Here is a 23341-nt window from a genome sequence, read left to right as displayed (position 1 = left end):
CACTATTTCCAAGAGAGCCAGATTTACACTAGAGAGTGAGGCATTTTGTTTGGTCTTGGAGTTGGATAGTTTAGGACAGCGCATACGCAGTCAAACAAGAAAAAACGTCTGAGAAAGAGAAACAGAAGACAGTGAGAGAGAAAATAAGGGGAGTGGGAACATTATCCTGGAATAGCAGCAACTAGAGCTGCAGACTCCACCCTTCTCACCCTCCCCTTACACGCTCTCTCTCTCCCTCTCTCCCTCTCTGAAGCAGTCTCCCAGTCTGTCATTTGACCAGGCAGTTCATAGAGGCGAGAGCTCAGCTCCAAAAAGAAAACAGAAGGATAAAGAGAGACCGAGAGAAGGGAAGCACATCCAATATAACGATAAGCTTGCTGGAACATTTCCTTGGCTGTTTATCACTATCTGAAAAACCCTGTGAGTGTGGATTTCTTTTTGGCTGCTGCTTTTGTGGACTCTTTCTCTTCTTCTGGATCTGGATGTGGACTTTAAGTGTGTCTGCGGTCAACTGAGGAGGACGATCGACTGACAACTTTGGGGATTTACACTTTGAGGAGTAAACCTCTACTTGAGAGGGGGGAGGAGGAAGAGAGAGAGTGTCGGGCCATGCCCACCTCTGCTCATGGTTCAGCAGCATGAAAGGGGGCCACCATCACCATCGCCACCACCGAGGCTGTGGCTGCCAACACTTGTTCCGTAAAGTCCTGGTCAAGTGTGGCTGCTGCTATGCCCGAGTCAGAGGTCAGTGTCACACACTTGCAAATGCAAACACGGCGACTCATAAAAAATGTTGTTTGTTGATATCGGTAAGTTTCTGTGCCCTTTTTAAGTTGATGCTGTACTTTACAATTGTGTTTGTAAGTCTGTTTTTCTGAGTTGTTTGTGTTTGTGTTGATCATACTGAACTGAAGTGACTTCTGCACTTGATATCGCTACATTCACTCGCTGCTCTTCCTCCACATTTTCTTACATGTCCACCCACTTCTCCCTTATCGCTCCCTCCATTCCTGCCAGCGTATGCTAAGGGTTTAAGTGTAAGCTTCAATCCTTTCGCCTCCTCTCTTCGCCTCCAGCTAAAGCAACAGATGTGTGTCACATACACACATCAGAGCAGGCAAAAAAATAAAGACCATCCTACAGATGACTACACAGTGAGGATAACGAAAGAGGACATGCATCATACATACTTCCATTAAAAATAGAGCAGGAGAGAGAGTGTGTGTGATTTGGAAAGTGACCGTCCTCATTATGATGTGTCAGTCAGGTATGTGCAGCACATGGGGGGATGAAACCCACAGGGGGGCTGAGCTCTACCCCAAACAGTGAGAGCTGAACAGAACAGCAGTGATATAAATAGTCTCTATCTCTATCTATATCTTATCTGTCTCATCTACCAGCAGCAGCCCGTATGTATAGTACAAGCATCAGGTGGCTTTATATGTTCTTACAACATGGCTGGAGTGTCTTGTACACACACACACAACATCCTGTCAAAGTGGCTCGAAGGTAAAGTTAAAACAACAACAATGGCCAATAGCACAATATGAGTTTATTTTTTGGAACCATGCTGTGTGTTTGTTACCTTTTTACAAGCCTACATCAAAGGGATAAACGGTAGACCCACCCGCTGAGGCCCTTGCACATGGGGTGGGGGTCTTTTCATATTATTGGCCAGCGTTGTTGGATGCATACCTCAGATTCCTTCAGTTTAATCTCTTATGTAATAGATATTCTCCCTTTCCATAGCCTGTAGCTCTCCATTGGACCTCTACCATGTTCTCAGAGCAAATATGCATGCTTAGATCATGATGTATAAACATGTGGGGGATTGGAAGAATGAAACATTTCAGGCTATTAAAGGAAATCTCAATACATTTATAGCAAGAGCTTTATTCCAATAATCCAGTAATCTTTGGTTTTAATGTGTCATTAGGTTGTTTTGGATCCAACATGTCAAGATGAGATATTTTACAGTTAGAAGAAGAAAACCTCTTGATCTCAAGATGAGATATTTTACAGTTAGAAGAAGAAAACCTCTTGATCTCATTTTACAATCTGAGCAGGAGAAATATGAGAGTACTATCCCCTCTGGAGAAACCACATTATAAAACTACAGTAGTCTCTTAGACTACTCTTAACTATTTATGCGAAGCTGTGTGCTCTATAAACCCTCCTCATAGAGCATGTAAAGTACATTTATATGTGGCTACCACTGGTTTGGTCCCACTAGGAGCTCACATACAGTCCTCTTCAATACTGTAAAGCAGTTTCTATAATTAACAGTGTTGAAGGTGGGGGTGGAGGTGGGGGTGGGGGGGTGTGGGGGGGGGGGGTGTAGTTGAGGATTATTTTTTTATAGTACTTTCTTCTTTTTGATCTGATCTATTCTAGCTTTTTATTTGATACATTGGCTTTTCAAACTCATTTACTGTGTCTAAAACTAAACTGACATCTAGGACCCTGCTTTTTCTGTTGTGGTGTTTCCAGGAAAAACACTGAACAATGCAGGTTTGACCCCACGAGCTAAGGTCCTCAGCACTGGCAGTCTTAAGACAATGTTCATGCAGGTCAAGCATGTGTATTAAATAATGTCTATGTTTGACTGTAGGGCAGCTTTTTTATTTGTATAATGCACTAGCTCAGTGGTTCCCAAACTTTTTCTGTCAAGACCCCCTTTGATGATATAGGAACATTGGACGCCCCCCCCCCCCCACCCTCCCCCGCAACCCGACCCCAAATTTTTCTTGGTTTTTAATGAATTGCATTATAATGCATGAACCATGCGCTTTAGACCAGTCACAAATCTGTCCATCTTTGTACATACTTCCTTCTCTTATCTTTATCTTTCTCTGTCGCTCCGTATCTTTCTCGCTCTGTGTCGCTGTGTGTCTCTCTCTCGCTCGCGCGCGCTCGCTCTCGCTCTCGCTGGTTTTGCCACAGTCGGTCTGTGACATGAGCCGCTCTGGTGGCGTGGTTGGAACACAGTGCATGTCACGTCGGTTATTTTACATTGTTTTACCGGTGTATGTGTGCGTCTGTGTGTGTGGGTTGGTGATGAAGCCGCGACCCCCCTGTAGTACCACCGCGCCCCCCCTAGGGGTCGCGACCCCCACTTTGGGAACCACTGCACTAGCTGGTTTTTCAGCTCAGATAATCAGTGTTAAAATACACTGCTTGGTGAGGGACGCCAGCTTTCTATTGTGACAACAACAAACAAAGACTTTCTCCTCTATAGTCATTTTCATCTAAGTGACGGGCTGTCTTAGTCTATTGTATCAGACAAAACTGTTTACGATGCATCTACACCATTCATTGATTCTAGAAAAGTCTCTCCGCTGACGCAAGAGGAAATGATAGTTTACTGCATGATTCATCCCCTACTTAGGCATAATAACACCTGCTTGTACGCTGAATGATGACACAGTTCAGTATGCCATTTTGCCACACCATATGTGTATCTGGCATGCGCCTCCAGTCACATGCACACTCGGATCAACACACATGAAGCTATCAGCGAATAAATGACTAATCTAAGATAAGATAAGATAAGATAATCCTTTATTAGTCCCTCAGTGGGGAAATTACAGGATTACAGCAGCATTGTTCACAGTAATAAATAAAAAACAAGTAGTATAATAACAGAAATAAGATAAAAGAGTAAAAACAAGAAGAATATTATATATACAGATGGAGTAGAAATAGAATAAAGTGGATAAAGTGTATAAAATAAATAAAAAAATGTAAAAGTACTTAAACGTATTAGTATTGCACCAGTGGGTGGGCTAAAGTGCTGTTCAGTGCGAAGTCCAAAGTGTTCGAAGTGTTTGTGGCCTACTGGGAGCTCAGCTTGTTGTGTAGCCTGACAGCAGCGGGGAGAAAGGACCTGCGGTACCTCTCCCTCAGACACCGGGGATGAATCAGCCGGTGGCTGAAGGAGCTGTGCAGTGCTGCCAGAGTACCCTGCATGGGGTGGGAGGGGTGGTCCATCAGGGACGATAGCTTGGCCATCATCCTCCTGTCCCCCACCACCTCCACAGTATCCAGAGGACACCCCAGCACGCTGCTGGCCTTCCCCACCAGTTTGTCCAGTCTCCTCCTGTCAGCTGCTGTGATGCCGCTGCACCAGAAGACCACTCCATAAAAGATGGCTGATGCCACCACCGAGTCGAAGAAGGTCTTCAGGAGTGCTCCCTGCACCCCAAAGGACCTCAGTCTCCTCAGTAGAAAGAGTCTGCTCTGTCCCTTCTTGTAGAGTGCATGAGCGTGGTCAGACCAGTCCAGTTTATTGTTCAAGCGAACACCCAGGTACTTATAAGACTTCACAATCTCAATGTCCAGTCCCTGGATGCTCACTGGTGTTGGAGGAGAGCGTTTACCCCGGCGGAAGTCCACCACCAGCTCCTTGGTCTTGCTGGAGTTGATCTGGAGGCGGTTCCGCTGGCACCATCCTAAGAAGTCCTGGTTCAGTTCCCTGTACTCCCTGTCATCATCGGCCGAGATGAGGCCGACGATCGCAGAGTCGTCAGAGAACTTTTGCAGGTGGCAGTTGGCAGAGTTGTGTTTGAAGTCCGATGTGTAGATGGAGAAGAGGAATGGAGCCAGAACGGTTCCCTGTGGAGCCCCTGTGCTGCAGGACACCCGATCTGACTCACACTCCCGTATCCGCACATACTGTGGACGGTTGGTGAGGTAGTCCAGGATCCATGCAGTGAGGTGGTGTTCCACCCCGGTCTGCTTCAGCTTGTCCCTCAGGAGCAAAGGCTGAATGGTGTTGAAGGCACTGGAGAAGTCGTAGAACATGACTCTCACAGTGCTTCCAGCCTTTTCCAGGTGAGAGAGGCATCTCTGCAGCAGGAAGATGACGGCGTCATCCACCCCGATGCCAGATTGGTAGGCGAACTGAAGTGGGTCCAGGGATGAGCTCACCAGGGGGCGGAGATGGACAAGGACCAGCCTCTCCAGGGTCTTCATCAGGTGGGATGTCAACGCCACCGGCCTATAGCTGTTGAGGTCCTTGGGCCGCGGGGTCTTTGGTACCGGTACCACGCAGGATGTCTTCCATAGCTGTGGTACTTTCCCCAGCCTCAAGCTCAAGTTGAAGATGTGCTCCGCTATCCCGCACAGTTGGTCTGCGCAGGATTTGAGGAGCCTTGAGCTGATGCCATCTGGACCCGTGGCCTTCCTCACCTTGATCCTCCTCAGTTCCTTCCTCACCTGGTGACGGGACACGCTGTGAGGTGTTGGAGTGGGGGTGGGTTGCCGGTCGTAGAGTGCTGAGTATGAGTATGAGAGGTGTGAAGGGGGGGCCGAGTGCTGTAGAAAGGGGGGAGGTGCAGGGGGAGGGGGGGGCTAATCCGCAGGAGGTGCAGATGATGGGGGCTGCAGCGGCCGCAGCAGGGAGGTCTGGGTGGGGGGAGGGGTGGATGGCTGGTCAAATCTGTTTAAAAATGAGTTCAGATCATTCACCCACTTATGGTCCCCCTCAGGCTGTTGGTTGAGCTCCTTGAACCCAGAAATCGCCTTGAGGCCCTTCCAGACCCCGATGGTGTTGTTCTGCTGCAGCTGGTCCTCCATCCTGGTCCTGTAGACATCTTTACCCTCCCTGATCTCCATCCTCAGCTCCCTCTGCACAGTCCTTTTAGCTGCTGTCACTCAGATTTAATGACTTGCCCATGATGACCATCACTTCTTGCCAATTCACTTGAATACAGAAAGGGAACTGCAGTGCGTCAGGAAAAACAGTCAAATCAATGGCTTTCTGTGGCCTTATACGGAATACCCTACCAAAATCTTTTTTCACTTCCTAATCAATGTGTAATGAAATAGGAAGAACAGTATTGAGTCCTTAGCTAGGGGTTTGTTGTTGCAATGTGTGTGTTGCAGGTTTATTACAGTCCTGACAAGTGCCAGAAGGCAATAAAATAGTCAGAGGAAATATGACAATACATAAGCATGCGTGCAGGGGGCGAGGGGAGGTGTAGGATTTTTGATCTGAGCAGTACTCAACATGATAGAGAAGCCCAGAAAGACGGACAGGTGGAGAGATGAGTATAATGAAAGAGAAAAGCATGTATCATTTTAGCTCTGATGTTAGCGCTGCTCTACAAGGCACATTAGTGGATTGGCTGCCAGAGGGCCATTAGTGAGGGCTGCTGTCCCAGCAAATACTGTTGACAAACCAGTTAAAAGTAAGTTGTATGTCTTCAGTCAATCCATTGGCCAGAGTGAGGAAATACAACCTGTTGATTCATGAAATTCAATCTTTGTTGTACTTTGAGAAATGTGTATAATGTGTGAGGGGAAGGTGGAATAAAGCAAGTAATATGTCATATCTGGAATATGGCATCAAGGCATCTAATTTCTATTTGAGGATCAAATAGCAAGTTTCAAATGAAGGAAGGAATTCACATAAAATGGAAAATATCTCTATATTGTATGTCATTTTTAAGCAGCAGAAAAATATACAACCTAATCAGACAAAACATTTCTGAAATGCATTTTGAATTAGTTTGGGATACATTTGCAACAGTTTTAAAATGCATTTGAAAGACATGAAGAAGTTTGAATGAGAAAAACCTGAAAAGATTGGAAATGCGCTTTGAAAATTAGTGACACAAATACATTATCAAAACACAAAGATTCACGTTGCATGTAATTTTCTGTACAAACTGCACTGTAAGCTAAGTATTTCTGGTATAAGGAATATTAATCAGGGGGGAAATAAAAACTCCAGCTTTCTTTCCAATAAAGCTCTGATTAGCTGGTTACCAACAGTAACAGGCTTCTCCAAACATTTTTGATGATGTGATTGAAGACAGACACACACACACACACACACACACACACACACACACACACACACACACACACACACACAAGAAAAAAAGAGAAAGGGACGAGAGTGACAGTTCTCTTGTTATGTTCCTATTCAGAAGGAAACGGTTACGTGCTGCTCTGCATGTTCATTGTGCATCTGTATGTGTTCCCTGTGCATCTTTGAGTGTGTTTATTTGTGAATGATTGGCGCACACACACATGCATACACATACTGTATATTTACTTGGTTGAATGACAGAGACAGAGTGGACAGAGAAATACATGGAAAAGTGTACACAAATAAAATAATTGGACATTAAATGGAACTGCCCTCACAAACATTTTTCCTATTTTAGTGTGCTTCCACTGCATATACACACACATGCAAGCAGAAATACATGTATATTCATTGCCATAAGTCAAAGTAACAAACATCTACAATACAATCCTTTAGACCTGTGACATTTAATTGTGAATTTGCTATCTTAAATTACGGCTACAACTAACAATTATTTTTATCAACGATTCTGCCACTTAATACTTTGATTAATAAAGTAATCATTTCCCTGTGTTAAACTGCATGAAGTGTTCCTTTGGTTTTGAACACCCCTTGTACTTTTTCAGCTGATAATGTTCAGCTTTAACTCCAGCTTATTTGCTGCAGTTTCCAGGCAATTTAACATAAAATATTAGATCAGAACATTCTTTGTCCCCTCGCCCTCCTTCACAGACCTGAGTGGGTGATGGTGTTACATCCCTTGGAGGTGGAAGGGCTCAATGTCTTGCTCAGATGCAGGAATTTGATCCCCATGTTTCCCTGAGACCCCTGAGACCCATGAATAATTTTGATAACAGAGTTTGCTCTCGACAGAAAGCAGCGCTGTTGGCAAACGCGAGGGAAAATTGCCGTGACAGAACCGCCGTGTCTTTTCATGTCTCAGTTGGAGAACCGTCTTTGTCATCAGCTTATAAGGCAGACTTCAGACATTACGGAAAAAAGCAACAAAAATAGCTGAAATTGAAGGTATGCTGCTCGCCTGCTGTGGCCCAGCCTTGTGTTCGGCAGTCTGAGATATTTTTAAACTTTGCCCTCCGGCCCACCCTCGCCCTCGTCATCTCCTCTTGCCCTCCCACCCGACCCCCTGTCTCCTTTCTGCTGTGCAACTGATCTCCTCCATATTGTTTCTCTTTCACACATGCAACAGATAAAATGACAGAGGGAGAGAGAAATTGAGTAAGAGAAAAGATCAGAAGACTTGTATCGCAATGACATGGTCTTAATTTATCGCCGAATGTTGCATGATTTGCTGGCTTGGAATGTGAACACCAAGTAAAGCACGAGGCTCATTCTCATTTCTCTCATTCTCCTCCTCTTCCCTTCACTCTCTCAACCAGCTCTGTCTCTCTCTTTCTGAGTGGTCGGCGCAGCCAGTCAGCCTCTTATTAATTGTGTCTTCTCCCCTTTTCATTTCACGTCTCCTTTTATCACATTTCATTCTCCTTTTCTTTTCTCTCTACTAAACGGCCTTGCCCTGGCATATCTCCAGGAGTCCCATGCCCTCTCCTCTATCTCCCACTTTCTATCCCTCTCTTTTTTCCCTTTTCCTCTGGGCTCTGTTTGTAAACGTGCAGAGAAGAAGAATGAGGGAACAAATTATGAAACACACAGGAGTGCATTCCATACCTTGTTTAGAAAGAATTCTCCTACAGCGCAGAGGGGGAGAAGAGCCGCTTCCCCTGTGCGCTTCTACCCCCACTTACTGGGCCATATGGCTCTTTATATGTCTGCAGTCTTCAGGGGTGTCGTGGCATTTGTTTGTACACTATTAAAACTGTTGCTTTTCTCACTCCCTCTTATATTCGTTCAGAGTTAACTGTGCTTTTAGCAAGTGAAATAGAGTACAGTGGGAAAAATACTATTCCACTTTCTGCTCTGAACATCTTTTCATCCAGCTAGATTGAAGCATGCTTACTGTAAGGCTTAGCCACAGGTTAACTACAACGATTGCCTCAGTGACCCCTCAGGCTGTAAGAGTAGAGAGGTACTCTGATTCGGGCTGCTCTCCTCTGCAGTCCTCCCTAGAGAACATTTGATAGAGGCCTCACTGAGAAAGCTTTCCTAATGCAAATAGCAAAGCAAACAATGGAAAGTGACAATATTGAAAGCAATGTGGAGTTGTATTGAACAAGAGGGCTTGAGTTTTGACTAAAATTTAGAGGAGCTGAGGATGCTGATTGTAGAGAACAACGGCTTGTTGTGTCTTATTGGCTCCTTAGTTCTTAATCAAATTGACGTTATGTTCAGGAGAATTACTGTTGTGTTCTGACAGGAATTCTTCCATGTGTTTCTCTGTCGTATCTTAAGTATTACTCGTAAAATAAATTATTGGTAAATCTAGACTAAAATGTAGCTCATAACTTCTTCGCTCTGCAAACCGTTCTCCAGCAGGCACACCGTGTCTCGTGGACGTTTTGAAATGGGGAATTCAGTCATTAAAGAAAGCAAAAGATGAAAGAAAACATTTACCGGCAGTCTTCGGGAGTCAGATGAGTTGTTTGCTGGTGGAGCAGGCAGAAACAAGAGGAGAAGTTTACAAGTCTTTTGTCAGCACACAGCACTGATTGTCGGTGGTCAGCAGGTACCATTGATTGTTACCGCAGACACTCTCATGCTCTAGTTCAGAAATAGCCAGAGCGAGTCTATTGCATCTTATACGAGAGGGTTTGGTCTTGGTGGCCTCGTTAAGACAAAAGCCTGCAGGTAACTGTTGCGACACAGAAACCCCCCTCTGTCTTCTCATGCTTCCTATCAGCATCTTCACCGTAATCTATCTAATGAAGGGAAAAAACCCTCCTGCAACTTCTTCCTGAATGGATTTTGTGTATTCATAAGTCACCCTCTTAATGGCCATTTGGAAGGCTCTTTATCCAAGACAAAAGCTGACAGCTGGTGCAGATGGTTTTCTTCAATTTGGAATGAGCTCTTCAAAGGCATCCTTTGTGTGCATTGTTTTACAAATAAGGCATGAAACGATTTAATGGTGTGTTACTGTATGCATATCGATGCAAATCTATTGCTAATTATTACACTGTGTATGTGATTCCCAGAGACAGGCATGTGTACGTGTGTGTGCCCAAATATGTAGGTTGGGTTCATGATGGCCAATCTTTTCTGCGTCTTTCTCCCCTCTGAGTTTCGTTGCTATGGTGATTAGAGTGGGGAGAGGTCTAGTGCCATGGAAAGGAATACGAATGCGTGTCTGGAAAGCCCATCAAGTCGGACTGAGAATAACTGTACCTGCACGTCTACACCCACAGTGAGCCAAATCAGCATTAGAGCTACACTTTTGGTTTCATGCATCAATAATTCTAATGAGCCTTTATTTCGCCACTTTTTAAAAATAACAAACTGTTGCGACCCAATTCACAATGGTGATTCTATGAATGAGCAGAATTTGTGCATAGATGAACATTCCTGATAAATATACAGCCATTTCGGAACGATATGAACATTCAGGCTCCTTTGTGTGGCTTGAAGGTGTATTGCAGATGTACTAGCTAAATAAAAGAAGAAATGTATTCGGCCACTCTAATAACATCTGCAAAATTCCCCTGTGGGTCCTCACCCAATCTTTGGGAATGACTGCTCTATACGACATTCAGGCCATTAATATAGCATCAACAACTATGTGATATGTAAAGAGACAGTGGAGTAATGTCAGAGAATGAAGGTGCTCACCCTCTGTGTTATAATCACAGTGTACAGGCCACACATGCTTTTAGTGCATGTGAGCGTGCCCCACTGGTTGCTCTTATAATGTCCTTGTGGGTCCTAGTGGGGACTAGGGGTGGGCAGATCGATTCAAATAATAACGCAGAGAATAGAGTTAAACAATCTCCTCATGAATACCTTTCTGACCTCCTGCACCGACACACTCACACCCGCAACCTCAGATCTGCAGACGTTAACCTCCTTACCCCCTCTACTCTGGCCAAGCACCGGACGTGGGGGGACAGGGCCTTCTCCATGGCTGCCCCCTCCCTCTGGAACTCTCTCCTCAGACATTCTCCATCACTCACTTTCAAAACTGCATCATTATGGCCCTGTATTATTTGGTATTGGATTGGAATTTTGGGATATCATTGCACATTGCATTATGGGAAATGTAGAATTGGATGTTCTTAGTTCTTGATCCATACAAGAGAATAAAAGTCTTTGCTGCTTTGATTTTGACAATTCTTTATTTCAATAATGAAATGCATGAATCATGATTTGCGTCCATATTCTCTCGTTGTGTTTTGAGCGTAAAATAGACCACACTGGAACCTTTCCTAGAGTTTACATTAAAAGAAATAAAAGCAGATGGTGCTTGGCGAGTCTCTCTCTGAATGGTTCTGGAGGAATGTCTGGAGTTTTCAGGCCAAGCAACCACAAATATGGTTGTAGTTTCAGACTGCCACAAGCCTGCTACAGCAGCAGCAGAGGAAAAAACAACAGTCTGCGGTGCAACTGCCACTGCTGATGGACCCTTTTTTGTAAAAAATCACAAGATTCAGATGCATGGAGGTGCTGGGGGATTGACTGAAACCTTGGTTGAGATGGAAGCAGCAGCTGTGACGTGTTACAGCTTACTGTTTCAGAAGAGTCTGAATACAATGTTCCATAGACAATAGGATTAATGCCAGCATCATCTATTCACTCTACGGCTATGATGCTTTTTGCTAAAGAAAAACATGCCACAGCAGATGGACCCTGATGGCTTGTTTGTGTTTCACTTGACTGTGTCTGCTGCGCATATTCTTCTGCTCCTGCAATCACAGCCGTGTGTCTGCATAAACTAGTTCAGTAGGAGGACAGGAACGCTCTGTTCACTTGTCTTTCAGACTGCAATGTGTCTCTCCTTGCACACAAATAGACACACAATGATGACGATGGTTGCACCTCTGTCCATGTTCCAAGATTGCTTATATGCTCTAAATTATATCTAAAAGGCGACATGTGCCCTAATCGCTCACTTCAGTGTCTCACTCAATGTTTTAGCTTATAGATGTGCTTAAGCTTCATTTGCTGCTTGAATAATCCCTGATCCCCATCAGCCCATCTCAGCCTTTCCCTCTTTCTGCTGCTCATTTACACACATTAATATTCACTGGAAAGATCTATCAGCCTGAGGAGTTCTAATGTTTAAGGTTTAGTGGCTCACGTAATCACGTAATCACCACTAAAGAGAAGAGAGATTTTCAAAGTACTTTTTCCTTTACTCCTGTGTCCCTGTCTTCTCTGCCAGGTGGTTTTTCATGTCAAGCTTGTGCTGGTCTCAGCAGCTTTGGGGCAGAGCAGGGCCTTGCAGCAGAAGAGGTGTGACACACAGCTAAAAAACCCTGCAGTGCAGAGAGGGGAAGAGCGGTTAGAGTGGGTTAGAGTGCAGAAGAGGTGGTGGAGGCAATATGAAGAAGGGAGGACAGTATAAAGAGAGAACAGCCAAGTGCCAGGATGTATTAATCAGAGTACAAACAAAATACACATGAAACATGTGGCCAAAAGGATAAAATATAATGAGAACAAAAATGAAAGGGACGAAGATAGGAGGCTCAAAGTCAGGAGTTTCAAAAAGGTCCAAACATTTTCTTTTCATTGCAAAAATCACTGCTGACAAGTATACAATGAGATCTTAAATGTTGAATTGTTGTGTTGTTTCTGCAAAAGTTCATCTGAGGACAGTTAAGGGGTTTCCGGTCATATGCATCTGGTACTAAGTGCCTTGTTGTCTCACAGGTCTATCAGTCTGCACATCTGAGTGCCTGGGTGCAGCCCAGGTCTTGCTAGTTGATGGGAAGAGTGTCCATTTCCTCTGAGTAGGTGAAATGTAATATACAAGCAGATGTGCATAAGGTGGGGAAGGCAATGAACGAGTGAAAGAGAATAAAGAAGATAAGCATGGTGTTTTGTTCAGTTGTTGATGACTCAGGCGGGTGTCTGGTACCTGTGTGTTGACCGCTGCACTCTCATAACCTGTGTGATCTTTGAGATGCTGGCATTGATTGGCAGCAAAGCTAGACATTTACCATGTTTGACACCGTGGTGACCAGCAGGTTGCCTGCCTCTGGATTTGCTTTGTTTTGTTTACTGTGACAGACAGATGCCACTGGAAGCTCACATCACAAGTGAACAGACTTCAGCCACACGTCCAGTTACCCTGGAGAAAGTGCCATTTTTGTGCATGTGTGTGGGCACCTGCATGTCTGTCTGTATTGCCGGAGTCCAGTGATGCCTAAATTGCCCATACAGTCCCAAGAGGCTGTAGGATTGACAGAGAGCTGCAGAGTGGAGCAGCTGTGAACAAGTTTGCTCCATTACAGCCAACGCTTTTAGCCTGATTTGTTGGCTCAGCAGCACTCACTTATCAACTGATCAATAAAGGGAAGTTGGACCAAACTTCTTCAGGGGGACCAACACTTAAAGCACATCCATCCACATAATCTACCTACAAACCAGATAATCACTGGATAATTCAATTCAGCTACAATTAAATTCAAAACTTGCTGTAAACCACTTGAAAAAGACAGATAAACATCAACTGATTAAGAGTTTCAACAATCAGAATCTACAACTATTCAATTATATCAATTATTTGTTTTATTCAATGCTGGGCTTTCACCAGTCTCCCACTCACTGTAAACTGAAATGCAAATATGCAAACATATTTGATGGTTCCCACTCCTCAAATGTGATCATTTGTGCTTTCCCATGTCAGTCAATTTTATATTTTTGGGGTTTTGACTGTGGTTGGACAGAACAAGACATTTGATCAAATCACCTTGGCCCCAAGACATTTCGGGGCAGTTTTCTAAAGTTTTACCGAACAACTTATCACTTAATCAAGACAACAATCAGCAGATTAATTGATAATGAAAATAGTCATTTGTGGAAGCCCCAAAATGATTAGACCAGACATTATGTCAAAAACTTGATTTAGTGCAAGAAAAAAGTGGTTATGGATAAATGAAGCATAGACTGCCTAAATTAGACTCTTTAAAGGTGTCCTCTCAGGCGATGAGTTCTGTCAAACTTCACTATTGTGAGTGAACAGCATCAAGAGAAAGCAGAAACCCACTCGGCTCTAAAGTTACACAGTACAGCAACTTTTTGGGCGAGCCTCCCACCCGGTCTCCGCTCAGCCTTTCAGAGAATGAGTGGGCGGCTGGTGAAAGCCAGCATTACCTGATCACCACAGATCAGGCCAGCTTAATGCAGCCCTGTTGCCCTGTGCCTTCAACTGTTCATTATCACTGGCACATAAACAATAGTCAAGTGGCATTAACAGAGTCAACGTGGGTAATCTTTTCTTAGCAGCGCCATGGAGATGAATGTGACTGGGCACTATTAGCATCCAGCAAGACAGAGGGAGAATGGGAAGGACTGTGGTCCTGTAGGTGTATAAATGGCAACAACACCTCTCATCTTGCAATGTGTAGGGAAAGCGGAGGCATGTTGCTCTGTGGGGAAGCTCATCATCTCCCTTTGCGTTTTACAGTTTCCTTGCTGTTGCTGTGAAAATAAAAAGCTGTTAATGATGTCCCCGTAGTGGCCTACGGTTTCATAACAATACAGAGCTTAAGCTCTCCAGGTCCATATGCATAACCATCAGTCGGAGAACTGCAGAGTTTCCATGGTGACGGATGCAGATGTAATAATCTTCATTATAAAACCGATAAATGATGTACACTCTGCATGTTGTAAATCTGTACATTTGACAGAACCACTGTGTCACGCTGACGTTGAGTCACAAATCACGGAGCTGCGCTGCTGTCTCCACTCACTTTTAATTATTTCCAGGCTCAGAGAGGGTCTCAGTCTCTCTTCTCCCATTTGATTTGATGTTGTGAAGCTATCTCAGCAGATGCCTGGGGTTGGTTAGAATCTGTGTTTAATGCGGCTGTGTCTCTGCACTGTGACCCCTAAACTCTGGCTGACTGAACCTGAGCAGGGAACAACACCGGAAAACACAGACCTCTAGGCCTGGTCTTTGTTAGAGGTCAGAGGAGCTGGGGGTGGGGTTATCACATTTATCAGTGCAATTTTCACAGCCTCACTGGGGATCCTCAGAGATGGTGAATGCTTTGCCTCCGGCTTTTACACACAAATAGCTTTCTGATGTTTTTTTTATATCCTATTGTCTTCTACAGCTATGACACTTCCCAACGGGCAGAGGCTTGAACTCAGACTGTTGATCTTTATTATTATGTTGTCTTACTGTCGATGGACCCATCCAGAGTTTCTGTCTATTCCCCGCAGGGTTCAGTCGTCTCCTTTCTTTGTACTCCTCTCTGCTCCCTTGCATCTTCCCTCTGTTCAATCCTCAATTCTGACTCAGATCCCCTTTATTCTTTCCAGCCTTTCATGTGGATGGGGGTGGGGAAGGATGGGGAAATTGGCCACCCTGGGATCACACACACACACACACACACACACACACACACACACACACACACACACACACACACACACACACACACACACACACACGTGCATGATGCCTGTAAAATGTATGTAGAGAGGAGAAAGATTATAGAGGAAATGCTGTCTATGTGGTGACAATTCATTGATCAGTACAGTGACTACTATCGCATTTGGAGTAATAATGAATATAGTGCGGAAAAGCTCAATCTCTTTAAGTAGGAAAACTGAGGGCCACTCAATACAAGCTTTTGGAAGAGGGCATTTTCTTGAAAACTAAAAGTAATTTTGTTTTCAGCTTTGTCACATTCAGCTGACAATAGGCGAGAAATAGCAGCTGTATTCAAACAATATTAAGCCTTGGCAGCAGAGAGTGTTTCTCCAACTAGAGAAGAGTGGTGATTGAGGTTCAGAGGTCAGGTCAGGGGCAAGAACATGAATTGGGAGGCATGACTGAACAGCGTTTGCACACAACAGATAAAACACTCAAGACACCCAGCTTAGAGGAAGAGCTATCTCAGGATTGAGGAAGGGTGGATGAGGCAGGATGGGAATGGGGGACAGGACAGAAAAAACAAACTGTCCCAAGCAAGGATCTTCCCTTCTACAAAGGCTTAAAGTGGATGTCCGGTCCCAGCTCGCCCCCAGCTCACTTCCCATGTCCTCCTGACATCTCTGTGCAGCAGCCGGTCTGCAACCGGTCTGGAGTATTTTTCACCTACCATTCTGAGCTCATCTCTCTGCCTTGCATCAGAGTGTGTGCTGCTCATGTGATTGGATGCACAGCTCAAACATACAAAACATGGTTTGCGTGACATAAACATAATAGTGCATCTTTTATGTTGCAGCTCACAGCTGCACAGCTGTGCTTGAAGAGGAAGTCTATTTATATAGCAACCCTTTGTTTTATGTCTCCCTTCTTTTCTCCTGTGTTGTCACCTCTCACTTCATTTATTAGTCAGTCAAGAGTTATATTGCCCTAACCAAAATGCTGTTTTTGCACACATATTAATTGATGAATAGACTGTGGTCTAAATGAAGAGAGTCAGAATGTACTCTGCCCTTTGACCCATTAAACTCTTATAGTTCTCTAACCTCCAATGTTTCCTCAGACACTCATTGTTTTACCAATACGCTTCTGCTCTATTTCTCTCCCTGTCTCTTGTCTCCAGACTCATACTCAGCAGCAGGCAGTGAGGGCAGCATCTCCACCTCTGTGGCATCACTACCCCCACAGGCATCAGGCAGCTCGGCCCCGAGCTCCCCGGGCTCCAGGCGCTCTGTGAGCACGCTGAAGAAGTGGCTCACGAACCCTGTCCGCAAACTCAGCGTCGGGGGCACCGCCAAAGGGGAGCGTCAAGTCCGCAAACTTGAGGGAAAGCTTCCCCCTCTTCCGTCCCACAGCCACAGCCAGGATCTGGGCAGCCCCCCGAGGTCTGATGATACTTTCATCATCCTGCCTGTCACCCATAGAGAACTGGTGAGAAATTAAAAGTTGTAACAAGGATGCATTTTTTGTTTTTTATTGGTCACATGAATTAATCAAACAAGGTGTTGCATGCCAGCTTTGTGCTTCAAGTTTCCTTTTCCATGTTTGAGATGAACCACCTCATGGAATTATTCCCACACCGTATTATCACTAAACATGCAAAGCTTCAGTCTTGTATAAATACGAACTAAAGCCAACATGTTGACAGTGTCTTGTTTACACTGGGTAGCTCAAGACTATTAGTGGCAACACAGGTTTAACGTAGAGCTGATCCATGAAGGACTAAGTATCATAGCAGGTGGCGATGCTGTTACATAAACAGAGGTACTGCTGGCTCATCCCTCAGGAACTCATGGCGCCATGTTCTGTGATTCATGTGCTCTTTTTTTGTCGTTGTGCAGCTGCCTGTGTGCCCGAATGTATGAGCATGCTCCAGACATTTTGCATCATGTTGATATTGTGTTATTTCGACACTGGTGATGTGTATGTGTGTTCCAGGAGTGGAAAGATGGCCTGGCAAGCCCTGAGGACCTGTCACCAGCTACACTGCAGTCCCCCAGCTACATAACTGACTCGCTGATTGGCTGCACGTCACTGCAAAACACCCAGGTCTGTCCCCATCTAAGCTGTTGTATCTGTCACCGCATATTATTTTTGTGACAAAACATGGCAGGGAGGTGGCATCAGTACTGTTTCCATGGCCCTCCAGTCAGATCTGAAAATGACAAACTACGCTGCTGCAGGCGGAGTTAAACTATCAGGCAAAAATAAACTCAGAGATGAACACAGGAGTGCTGCTTTCTGCAACCACAGATGCATATATAGATATATAGACCTAAGCATATGAACACAGACAACCCCCCACATGTAAGGGAGTCTAAGTGAATACAAGGCCCTCTTAGAGTAGATGGATGCACCAGAGGGCAGAGCTTGCCCTCGACCTGTGTGATGCATGACTCACATTCAACATGTACAAAAGGACATGCCTGGAGATAAATAGAATATAGCACAAAACGGCAGATGTGATGAAAGATGACTCCGCTTCTATGAGCTGACAAAGAACGCTGTGTGTGCAGATACGCTTGCATTTCTCCATCAACACTCAGTTGGAGTCAGTTGCTCACGGCAAAGGAGCGTCTTAAGTCAAGTGTTCAGAGGATCCCTTTTGAGTTGGAGGCATGGCAGAAGCTGGGATTTTCTGAAGCAGCAGTAATATTGCAAGAATCACGAGAGCCTGAGCCTTATCGATACACAGGCAAACAATAATGACATCTTATTAGTATGTATTTGAGCATTGTGGAGTGACTCTGGTTTCATTGTGGAGTGAACCTCATTTCAGTCTGAGCAACACATCAAAAGGCATTGATGCGATTACATCAGGGGGATGAGGTTAGTGTTAGTGTTTAGAGAGAGAGCGAGAGAGAGATATAGAGAAGTAAAGATTAAATGATGTAGTGCGGTTATCTCTGAGCTGTGTTTTCTGTCCCTGTATTTCACCTTCAATGGCCTCATTGTCCAGTGCTATATGCATTGTTGTTTTTCCTCTTTTCTTTACACTAACGTCTCTAATCTCACAACCACAGCAGAGCATAGTTTTTGATGAAATATTTAGTTGGTCAATGGAAAGTTCTTGTGATTGTCAGCAGATAAACAAGATGTGGTGTCAAAAAGGAAGCCGTAACTGCAGATCACAATATTTAATAAATAGCTTGTCCTGAGAAACAGTTTGCACATTCTGTCATCTCGACCCACACATACAATGGTTATTGTGAGATCATTTCAAAACCCAATCCCTTGCGACTAGCAACAATACAAACACATTGCCGTTTTCAGCACTTGAGAATATGTATATAACTGTGTTCCTCCTTGGCTCAGTACTATACCTTTGAATGTAAATAACACACCAGCTTTAAGCCATCAGCAATTATTTCAGAGTATGATGAAAAACATCATACTCAGAAATATACATAAGGAGTAGCATTTATTTATGTCATGCACTTTAATATTGCAGATTTGCATAATGTTACAAGTTCCAACATTAAGCAGTGTCTATGTCCATAAAGTAGCAATGTAGTTATAGATATAAAATAGTTGAATAGGTACAGAGAGATAAACAATTCTAAAACAAATACATATTTGTTATGACTGAACATGTTGCTCTTGGACAACAAAGAACACAGCAAAAGCATCCTGCCATTGTACAACACTATAACATATTTGACTTTTAACAGATGTTTTTCTTACTTGAGACTTGGAGCTTAAGAAGTTGTGACCCATACCCACACACAAAATAATTTGTTACAACCCTGATCCTACACAAAAGCATGACCTCAGCTTTTATTAAAACTGTGTTTTTCATGAGTAGAATACCCCAACTTGTAACATAGGGAGACGGGATGAATTTTGGGCCTTTGGGCTTTGCCACAGCACATCTGGAGGTGATCAGGGGGACCTCTCAGCCCGGCTGGAACAGTGGGGCAGCGAGGGTCTTTATGGAGCCTCTCTGTCTCTCCCTACACCGCTGCCTACTTGGCTGTGCTTTGTCAATTTCATTCTTTTTCTCTTTCTCACACATCATTGTGACAGAACAGAACGCTCACAACTTGTAGACAGCAACCAGTTTATCATGAGAATGGCAGGTGAACAAATTGAACTAGGCCAGAGGGGAACTGGAAAAAATTCCACAGCTTTTTCCACTTGCTTTATGTCTGATTAATGTAGCCCATGTATTTCTCCATGGGTTAGCTGCCTGCCAGGGGATTAGCTGTATGTCGGGGGTGAAGCTCTGTGTATGTGTTTAAGGTGGGGAGGTTCTGCTTGACTAGGATAGTTGGACACGGGGATCTAGGTGAGGACAGACGGCTGCTCCTAGAAGTTTACACAGTCAGGAGAGAGTGACTAGCCTAAAAAGAAACCGCTGAGCAGCATGGCTAAAAATAGAGGGAAGAACTTTTATAAGCATACAACTGAACAGAGGGGTGCCTGTGAGTCATTGTACAACCATATTGTGTTGACTTATTGTGCAAGAAAAATAGAAAAATAGAACATGTTGGTCTTGTATTGAGTTAGTGATGATTTTAGTTTTTGAGGGCTTTGTTCCTGCATGCACAATGATCCTATATTTGCACCAGGACCCCCACAGGAAATTATATCAATTCCAGGAAAAGGCATGAATAGGAGGTCATGTAACGCATGAACACAATCCACTAGATCAGATTAACCTTGCGTTTACCCGGCGTGCATTTCTATTGTTTTTGGTAGATGCAGAAATAGACAAAGAAGACACAGTGTAATGTATTTACATATTGGTTTGAAATGTCAGGTGGAAAATGGAAAATATATTATTTATTAATTTACACATAAATCTGTAATGTAATTGCCAGCGGGCGATCAGTAATTGTACTCATCTTCCTTCAAAGCCAAAACTTAATCAAAAGCCTTCACAGCTTTATTTGTCATCTACAACAGCTTGAGAGCCTGTTGCTCCTCCAACTCTTTATCTTTTAATCTCTTTCTCTCCATCAATCTGTGGCTGATGTGCAGAGGCCATTAACAGTGACAATCTGAATCTGATCTTCTTATCCTTCAATCTCTGATCCTCGTTTCTCTCTACGGTTTCTGGTCACCTTGGCAACCTGCATCATTATCGTCTCTCTTTTGCTCTTTATCTCCCTTGGCCTTCTTTATTCCTGGCATGATCCCCATTACTGCCAATGGACCTTTGATAAACAGTTTCTCTGTCTGTCGGTCTCCTCAGGACACTCAGTCCACCAGTGTTTTGCCAGATGACAGCAGCTCTGTCTTGATGGACGACACCTCCAGCCAATGGTCAGCTGCAGCTGACACTGAGGAGGAGAGGAGGAGTGCCTTAGAAAAAAGCATGTATGTTCTTAATCTTTTTTATTTATCAAGTATAATGAAGTGTTACCAATATATGTGCAGTGTGCAAAATAAATGTGGTAGCTTAACTAACACTAATCTGCCTCTTTTTTTATCTTTACAGGTATGTACTGAAGGAGCTTATTGAGACAGAGAAGCACTATGTGGTGGACTTGGGGCTCATAGTGGAGGTAAACCACAAAGACAGAGAAGAGGGTTCATTTAATGTGCGTCCCAATACCTGTACGACCATACTATTCAGAAAAAGGTTGAGCATATCCCAATATGTCAAATCCAGTATGCCAAAATATGGATTTGTCCTACTGCATCCGGTCGCATGTTGCAGTATGCAAGCCAGCATGTTTTCTGGACATTCTGACCCACAATCCCACAAAAGAGGGTCAAAGTTCAAGGTGTAATGTTATGACGAAGTATGTTCCAATTGAATGCATACCACATGCAACAGTACATACTCTGTAAGGGCTGCAGTATCTAAAAGTAAAAAGAAAATGTGATCTGGAGCTCAGAGTTTGTCATTCAGGCAACGCAGTCTGTCAGAGACGGCCTGGAATCCTTATCACAATTCTTCCACTTTCCTCCATACTTTGGTCTGCCTCCATCCCGCTGTCTCCAGTCTTAAACAGATTTCGAGAATTATTAGCTTGAAGGGTATTATGTTGCAAGGCAATCCATTTTACGGGTGTCTTTAATAGATGGAGTTATTTTGGTTCAGAGAAGAATTCTTGCCATCTGAACGTTAATAAAAAACATAGGATTAGCTGCTGTGTGTTATACTAATCTAGCTGTATGTACTGGTGGTATTCAGAGCCTGGTGCTGGTTTTGTTGGTGTGAACAGACGTCAGCAGTTCTGTTATTTTCCATTGCAGGGCTACATGGCCACAATGCACTCTAAAGGTATACCGGAGGACATGAAGGGAAAAGACAAGATTGTTTTTGGGAACATTCACCAAATATTTGACTGGCATAAAGAGTAAGTCCCTGATTTTTTTTGATTGATTGATTGAGAAAAATGTGTTTGCTTTAATTGCATTTAAAGTGAAAGACAAACTGGGAAATGATTGTGTGTGTATGTTTTCTCCCTGAAGCTACTTCCTGGGAGAGCTGGAGAAGTGTATAGCAGAGCCAGAGAGGCTGGCTCAGCTCTTCATTAAACATGTGAGTACACACAGACACACAGTGGTAGTGTCTGGGACTTCCTTCCGTGCTGTTTGGCGTGAGGGTAAATAGAGCTAAGAAAACATGCAGAGCTCCTGTTTATCTTATGCTCTCTCCTTCTCCCTCCCTCCTTCTCCTTCTTCTCCTTCTCCCTCTCCCTCTCCCTCTCCCTCTCCCTCGCTCCTTCTCCTTCTTCTCCTTCTCCCTCTCCCTCTCCCTCTCCCTCTCCCTCTCCCTCTCCCTCTCCTTCTCCCTGTCCCTCAACTTACTGCCAGCGACTCTCCTTCCACTTCCCTGTTACTGATACGTCTCAGTCCAAGCTGTGTTTTTACAACAGTGCACACGGCAACCACTCACATACACACAACATTACACACCATCCGGTTTTCAGTTTGGCCTGGACTGGTCCAGAAACACCAGGGAAAAAACTGCTGGAAAAGACAACATGAATAAGACGAGGCATAACAAAACCTCAGCATTCACTCTTTGATATGAAGGCCTTTTTCCACCCAAAACGGCGACCGAAGTCCTCCGACATACACTGGCTCAAGAACGACGCAAAGTGATGCATGCATCGAAATATTCACTGTCAAGTATATTGTTCTTAGAATAGAATAGAGCCTGAGCCGGAAATAGTGTCATACGGCTCATACGGGGAGAACAAATAGATTTATGTATATTGGTTAAGTGGTGGCACATGCAGACTGAGCAGACACGATAATTTGACCAACTTGTCTTTTGCTTCTTGTGTGACAATGATTAAGTTAAATGTCTGTCTCTCTTTTGCTATATTCACTTTCTGTCTGAAGCTCTTCAAACAATTCATTAAGGCTCAGCCCACTGGATAATTAACTTAAAAAGCCTCTGGGGGAATAAAGAAATGTGTAACTAAATTTAAGCATAGTGTAACACTTTGAAAGCGAGCAGACTGGGAACATGGCCGTGTGACCAATATGCGACATGTGTGTGCTCACTCACGCACATGCAACATGTAAACATGCAGCCACACTAGTATACTGAAAGCTGGTAGTCGAAAGAGCTCATATTTCACATGCAGCCATATTGTGCTGTGTTACGCAATGTCCATATTCAGGTGAAGCAGCTCACTGGTCTCTAGGTTACAGAGCCATGCAGCTTGTTGCTAGGTACAGCTGTATATCGGCAGTCTTTTAACGGCTCAGGTTGCACTGAGTGTAACTTGGGTGAATTATATATAACCTGATGCTCATCTACATGAAACTCCATTATGACTCTCAGGACGGCCACATCTGCGCTCCCATGCCAATTATTCACAGAAGAGTAAGCACTAACCAGACAAGGTCAGCTTCAAAGGCCCCGCACTCTGAGACAAATCATCATTGCTCTGCTCAGACACACAGCCATTGATTGTTGAGGTTGTTGAGGTTCATTTATCTGTAATGCAATTAATGATAATTTTCTTTGACAGAAAAATAAGTATCTTTTCAATTTGTGACTAATGTTTGATCAAAGGTTCTACTAAATGTTTTTGCAATGAGAT

The 23341-nt window shown here is 44.0% G+C and overlaps 1 protein-coding gene across 2 annotated transcripts in view; it reads left to right on the top strand.

The window, feature by feature from the left end:
* Positions 1–299: 299 nt before the first annotated feature.
* The window catches only part of arhgef25a (Rho guanine nucleotide exchange factor (GEF) 25a), a 29095-nt gene continuing 6053 nt past the window's right edge, over positions 300–23341 (top strand). For both annotated transcript variants that reach the window (XM_034538374.1, XM_034538372.1), the window contains exons 1-7: positions 300–744; positions 16450–16757; positions 17265–17375; positions 20524–20648; positions 20770–20836; positions 21534–21637; positions 21753–21822. In XM_034538374.1, the coding sequence (XP_034394265.1) occupies positions 639–744; positions 16450–16757; positions 17265–17375; positions 20524–20648; positions 20770–20836; positions 21534–21637; positions 21753–21822 (891 nt within the window). In that variant the 5' untranslated portion in view covers positions 300–638. The remainder of the gene's footprint in view (positions 745–16449; positions 16758–17264; positions 17376–20523; positions 20649–20769; positions 20837–21533; positions 21638–21752; positions 21823–23341) is intronic.

The sequence above is a fragment of the Cyclopterus lumpus genome, chromosome 7 (assembly GCF_009769545.1).
Source record: "Cyclopterus lumpus isolate fCycLum1 chromosome 7, fCycLum1.pri, whole genome shotgun sequence".
NCBI lineage: Eukaryota > Metazoa > Chordata > Actinopteri > Perciformes > Cyclopteridae > Cyclopterus > Cyclopterus lumpus.
The sequence above is the reverse complement of the archived record's forward strand: the minus strand, read 5'-3'. Positions and strand labels throughout refer to the sequence as shown.